The 6,723-nt window shown below is 49.7% G+C and overlaps 1 protein-coding gene across 1 annotated transcript; it reads right to left on the reverse strand.

The window, feature by feature from the left end:
• Window positions 1–5,853: 5,853 nt before the first annotated feature.
• LOC311177583 (coiled-coil domain-containing protein 12-like) lies at window positions 5,854–6,464 on the reverse strand (the record flags this gene model as incomplete). Its single annotated transcript, XM_084243736.1, has 1 exon — window positions 5,854–6,464. Exon 1 carries the CDS (start codon window positions 6,340–6,342, stop codon window positions 5,854–5,856), a length of 489 nt encoding a protein of 162 aa, XP_084099862.1. The 5' UTR covers window positions 6,343–6,464.
• Window positions 6,465–6,723: the final 259 nt, after the last annotated feature.

Consider the following 6,723-nt stretch of genomic DNA (forward strand, 5'->3'; position numbering starts at 1 on the left):
TTCTGGGTATGTTTTTTAAAAAAAAGCCTGGGATTTAGAGATTCCCCTTCTGTCAGAGGAAAAAGAAGTCTCTATTCTTTATCCCTCCCCCCCCCTTTTTCCTCCATTGACCCCCAAGCTTCCACCACCTAGACCTCACTCAGCTCCCAGCGACCCTAAGAACTTTTGTATTTACCGCTTAGCACTTGCTGTAAGGGTCTATGACCTTCTTTAGAAACTTTTTCTTTACGAGTTTATTTTGGCTTGTGCTGAGCATTCATAAAATTCCTAGGGAACTGGAGGTTTAAAAAGTCGGGCTCGTAAAAGGAGTAGGTGGGAGAGGGTGGGAATTGGGCGGAGAGGGGAGAGGATGGCCATCAGCTGGGAAGCCTAAGAATGGAGAGAAGTCCTCCACTTTCCTCTAGGGCCTTGGCTTTGAGCTCTGGGTCTTTTGGGTCGGAAAAGGGGAGCAAGGGTGGAGGGGAGAGGAAAGCGGGAGAAGGGGTGGTGGGATGTTGAGAGGAAGGAGCTGGAGGCATAGAGGCTGAGGTTTTCCCACTGGGCCAGCAGAGGGGGGCTGTTCTGATAAGGGGTTCCTCTAGCTTGTCTGGGGTTTTTCTTGTCATTCATCTCTCCTTTGGCTCAGCCGCTCCTCAGCAGGTTGGAGGCGCTGGTAAATGACTCAAAGCACGGGGCATATGAAACAAATTAGGTCTCCGTTACAGCCACCCAGAGGCGGGTGATGGATGGGGGCCTGCGTTCACGGCAGAGCTAATTGGCAACACACAGAGACATCCAAGAAAGTATATTATTTTGCCAGACTTTGGAGTCATTGGGCCTTTTTTTTTTAAAACTGTAGAACATTATACAGCTAGAGATAAAAAGCATAGTGAAAGTTTTAAATCTAATAAAAGCATTTGAGTGCAGAGTAAAAAAAACATACACAGAGAAGTTTGATTTGGATTCAGGTTTTATTAATGTTCTTTCATTGCAAAATGTTTCCAATTAAAAAACAATCCTGAGAGCGCCACATTAATAAACTGCTTGTCTTTCTGAAGAGTCAGAAATTTTGAAAGGCAATGGTGGACAAACACATGCACATACACGGTGCTACCAGGAGGTTAATCCAAAAATGTCTGTTCCAAATTGGGGCTTGTGGGGTCAGACTTGGAGAAAGATGAAAACATGAGGCTGAGCTTAGATAAAAAGCACCTGAAGCTTATTCAGCATCATCTGATGTGAGGGCCCCCAAATAACACCCACCCTTCCTCATAATGTATCAGTAGGGATCAACAAAAACTGCAATATGCCAGGCCTCAGTTTCTCCATTTGTGGAATGAAGGTTCAGTGGTCTGAGAATTTCAGGATTGCTTGGGGGAAACTTGATAGTTCCCAAAACTTCCTTATCCTTGCTTTTAGGGAGAAGTTAACTAAATCTGAAGCTGATTATCAATGAGAACAAATCACAGTTGGAACCTGTCAAGCCAGGGACTGGTGCTTGTCTGCTTGTTTGCAAAGAGGAACTAGTAGTTTGATTCCAAACTGGAAGTTTGCAAAATAGCTATACTTGTAACATAGGCAGCGGTGGAGGTGGGGGTTGTCAGATTATTTTAAACAGGTGGTTCTCAAACTTTGTTTGCCAAATTGAATGGTAATCAGTTCCTTAATTAATTCCAACAAGTTGTTTTTAGAATAACTGGTCATTTTAGTACTTCACTATATCCAAGTGTTGGCTTTTCTGCCCCCACATGGTGTTTTAACTCTGCTAAGGAAAAATAATCCTAACTCCCCCTTGTCTGTTACTTGAGCTCTTGGCTGAGGCCTGGCCTGCAGGTTGGGTCAGTTTGAGGGAGTTAATAGTTCCTTAGGAAACACTGATTCATGCCTGGGGGCCCAGGAATGCAGGTCTTCAGGGGAAAGCTAAAGCACCTCCTCCCACAAAGGCAAGAAGCACAGGGTCTTTGTTCCAGGAGGGGGTCAGAAAAGAGTTGGGCTGGGCTGGGTTTTGACTGCAGATTTGGAAGCTGAATATGCTGGTCAGACTCCCTAGGGTCCCCACTGTCCTTTCCCCTCCAGGTCCAGGTTTTCCTGCCCGCCCCGTCCCTAGCCCCCAAGATAACAGAGCCTGGAGACCCCTCAGTCAGGCCAGATATCTGGGGCCAGGTTTCAGAGCTTTCCACTCCCAAAGGGCTCAGCAGCTCAAAAGCCTGTTTGGAGGTCTGCTTTTCCAACCCAAGGAAGAGAGGAAGGTAATAATTAACTCATGCAGTTTTTGGGAACCGGAATCCCACTCCAACTTGCGCTTCTCGAACTTATGGCGTGCCACTCTGACTTTTGGGGTCCAGCGTCAGGTCTGGGGCTGATTTCCCGAGGTGGGAGAGTCCATCTGTTACCCAACTCATGAGCCTATGACCCCCCACCCATTCTCTTGTCTGCACCGGGCAGCAGCCCCCAGTTTCCTTGGCTGCCTTGGTCTGGCAGTGACCACCACTGGGGCTCTCTCCTCTGCACCTTCCCAGGGCCTGGATGGCCTTTGAGTAAACAGATAGCCCAGCGAGGTATGTGATCAATTAGCTTTGCTGAAAATACAATCATTTTGTTATTCCAAGCTGATGAGAAGGTCTCTTCGGCCTGCTCTCCCAGCCTCCACATGCCAATCAGCCTGTGTCACCGATATAATTTTCCACATAAACACAACCTTTGTGCAACATCTACTCTTGTAAATAGAGGTAATTCCCAAACCAAATAACGCACTTGGAGGGGAAATGGATATTATGCATGCAAAAAGAAAAGCCGGCGATTTTTACACTTTCCAGGCAACAAAAGATTACCCCTAATTGCGAATGGGCGGGGGAGGGGCGGCGGCTGCTGCGAAGCAGGAGGCCGGCTTCCAGGCAGGTTTTTTTTTTTCTCTCCCTCTGCACATGTGTGTGCGCGAGCGGGACCACCAGGAACTGCTTAACCCGGGATCTGTCCTGTTTAGGCAACGGGGAGAACGTGGTGGTTGTTGTTGATATCTTAAAGGAAACGGCGAGTTACTTAATTATAAGGTTTGCTCTCTGCCAGGAGAGACCCCCTCCAAACCCGAAACTATGCATCCTGTTGAACTGTCCCCCTAGACTCCTGGCCAGGAATGGCCTCGGTAGACCGGGAAATGTGTAAGTTCCTCTGAACTGCACTGGTGTGCCGTTAACAATGTTCTGCTTTAAGTGCATCCCTAAATTAGACCTTGAAAGCAGCGGAAGTTCCCAGGCGGAGGGGAAGGAGAACGCCACAGAACCCACTGTGTAATCCTGGCCAGGTTCTGGGCACTAGCTGCCCCCTGGGCTCCCTGAATGCCACGGAAATAAAGGCTGGGGTGCCCCCTCTTGCGTCTCGTACCCCCTGGTGCTGGCGGGTAAAAAGCCCTTTTTTTGGGGTCATGGCCCTGGTGGCTTCCCAGGCCAACTGCTGGGGCATCTGGAGTGCTCCCAAAGGAAGGAGTATTGGGGAGGAGGTGGCTGCAGCATCGCGGAGCTGCCTGTGTGCAGTGGGCTGAGGACCCCAGTCTCCCAGACCCCATACCCAGTGGGCTCAGGGCCTGCTGCAAGTCTCACTTTTGAGCCGCCTGCATGTGGAACAGCTTCCAGGCATTCCCCCCAGCATCTGGACTGAGTCACAAAAGACGGTTTCTGATCAGGACTTTTCTTGCAAAGATGCTTCTTTTAGCAGATGAGTAATGGTATTGTAACAGGGTGGTCCCCAGGAAAGGGGGAAGTTCTAGGTTCCCTGCCCCACCCAAGGGAGGGACAGTATCTTGGCCTCCAGGTGACTCGAATGCTTTCATGGGATGCTTCTGGGTCTTTATTTCATCTAAGTTCAAAACTGATTGAGGAGATGGGGGCGCTGTCTGAATTTGGGGGAGAACACAGGCAGGCAGAGAGACCAGGGCTCCTTCTGGTCCCTCTGGGCTGGGAGGGGTGGGTGGCCCTGTAACACTTCATCTACAAAAGACTTTTCTTTCTGACCCCCGCCCCCATCCCTCCTCCTGCCCACTGAAGCGGGGCCTAAGAACCCTTATCCCCCAGCTTCACCCCTCCCGGCTCCTGAAGGCCATCTGAAACTCATTAGCTGTTTGAAATGATTGTCATGGGGGCCCTTGATGGAGAACAAGAAAGGGAGAGAAGGGATACTTTTAAAGGACAGCAATCGGGACCCAAATGCTGGCAGATGTTTGGAAACCTTGTTGTTGAGGAGGGGCCTCCCCGAGGTGTGGGAGGGGGGCAAATTCCTCCATGACCCTGGACAAGCCCCCATCCCCCTATGCCTTTGTCTCAGGGCAGCTCCTGAAGACCAAGCTGGCTAAGCCGCTGTTTTCTGGTCCCTTCCAGGAGGAAAGATGGGGCTGCCGTTGGACAGACCACCTGATCTGGAGGCAGCTGTGACACTTGATTCTTGGCCAGTTACAGTTTAATTCCTGGACTTTGTAGATGGAGGTGTTGTAGAACTATTGTAGAGCAACCCCGATACAAACCGGGGTGCCTGACTGTGGGTCCTCACCCACGCGCTTAAAAGGACTTATCAATGCTCTACTGCAGCCACACGTGAAAGGTTAATAAAAGGTTTATTTACAAAGGGAAGGGGAAATGAGGAAATGTACAGCTCTGGGAGAAAAGTGGGAGACAAAGTTTTAAATGAGTCCTACCCAATCCGCCGGTCAGGAATCCCAAAATGGCGCTCTCAGAGTTGGCCGCCAGCCAGGAGCGGTGAAGCCAGGAGGCGAGCGATCGCGAGCCAGAGAGCGAGCCCAAGGCCCACGTGTTTGGTTTTTATATCCAACCTGGCTGCCCAACTCCACCCTCAGGTCCCAGCCACCCTCCCTTGGTGGTGATGGGATTTGTCTTTCCCAATGTCCTGATGGCTTTAGTCTGGAGTGGGGGTGGGGTCCACAAAGCCTGTATGGGATTAACTCAGGACATCATTTCCCCCTAACAATTCCCCCTTTTCGCTTTTTGCCACCATTTCCATGGTGATGAAGATCAAACATATGGATGCTGGGATACAGTCTCAGATGAAAATTTTGCAGGGTTCCAGTCTGAAAGAAAACAAATCCCTCCAGGTAGTGTCCATTGTAGAAAGCAAAAGTCCTCCATTCCTGGAAAAACAGTTCATCAGTCCAAGCCAAAAGAAAAACATCTGGAGGCATTAGCCAGAATAAGACAGCAGATATGTCAAAATCACAGGAAAAAAAAAAAATCAAAATGGTTTAACTTATGTAAAAACAAATTTCCCCCTAACAGAGCAACCCCGATACAAAATGGGGTGCCTGACTGGGTCCTCACCCATGCGCTTAAAAGGACTTATCAATGCTCTACTGCAGGCACACGCGAAAGGTTAATAAAAGGTTTATTTACAAGGGAAGGGGAAATGAGGAAATGTACAGCTCAGGGAGAAAAGTGGGAGACAAAGTTTTAAATGAGTCCTACCCGATCCGCTGATCAGGAATCCCAAAATGGCACCCTGAGAGCTGGCCAGGAGCCGAAGCCAGGAGGTGAGCGATAGCCAGCCACCCCAAGGCCCACGTGTTGTTTTTTTTTTTTCTGCCATACACAGTCTGCTTATCTCTATTTTGAGAATAAAAAACAGTTCAAGATACATACATATGTACAGACACAGCAAGCTCACAGGTTGCTGGTAGCTTTGCTCCCACTCTGGGTGGCGGGACCAGTCAGGAGACGAGGAGTTGATTCACCTCATGTGGGGTTCAGGCTAACAGGGCAGGGAGTCACTGCTTTGAAGCCAAACTGGAAGGGATGGCAAGCCCTGTCCCCTTGTTCCAAGACCATCTCCCATAGGACAGGCTGATGGGGAGCGAGGTGGGGAGATGGACATGCCTCAGTCAGAGTCGCAGGTCTCTTGTTCAGTGGTGGCATTCACTGCAGAGGCCAGGCTGTCCTCCTGGCCTTTCAGCCTCTCACGGATCAACTCAGCAATGGCTCTCTGGGTTCGCTTTTCTAGCTTCTCTAGCTTCTTGGCCACATCTCTCTTGAGGTCCCAGTCAGGCTTGCGGGGCGCGAGGTTGGCCAAGTCCACTTCTTCAATGACCGGCTCTGGCTTGGCAGCCTCCAGCTGTTCCTTCACCTTTTCTTCCACTGCAACTGGTTTAGCCTGGGGCACCCTCCTTCTCTTCAGGTCCTCCTCCTCTGGGACATAGTTTCTCAGCCTAAGTTCCCTGTGCTTCTCCCCTTCTCTGAGCTTCTTGGTCTTTGGCTCCCCATCTTCTTTGTCCTTGCGCCCGGTCTTCTCCCGAAGGGCCTTCAGGCGTTCTTTTCGCCTCAAAGCTGCTTCTTCCAGCCGGCCCACGCTGGCCGCAGTAGCTGCCATCTTGCCCGCTGGCCTCCTCCTCCGTGTTTGGTTTTTATACCCAACCTGGGTGCTTAACTCCACCCTCAGGTCCCAGCCACCCTCCCTTTGGTGGTGATGGGATTTGTCTTTTCCAATGTCCTGATGGCTTTAGTCTGGAGTGGGGGTGGGGTCCACAAAGCCTGTATGGGATTAGCTCAGGACATCCTTTCCCCCTAACAGAGGGACTTCCTGTTTGTAATAGCAAAATCATAAAATTAGAAAATAAAGATCAAGACATGTTGGAGTTAATGAGAGCATATAATGTGAAAATCATGGAACCAAATCTTGGGATGCTAGACTTCAAGATCTAGAACTTGGAATAAACATCTGTAGCATCTTAGAAATGCACAATATTAAAAT

The sequence above is a fragment of the Talpa europaea genome (genome assembly GCF_964194135.1).
Source record: "Talpa europaea genome assembly, chromosome: 9".
In the NCBI taxonomy this organism is placed as follows: Eukaryota; Metazoa; Chordata; class Mammalia; order Eulipotyphla; family Talpidae; genus Talpa; species Talpa europaea.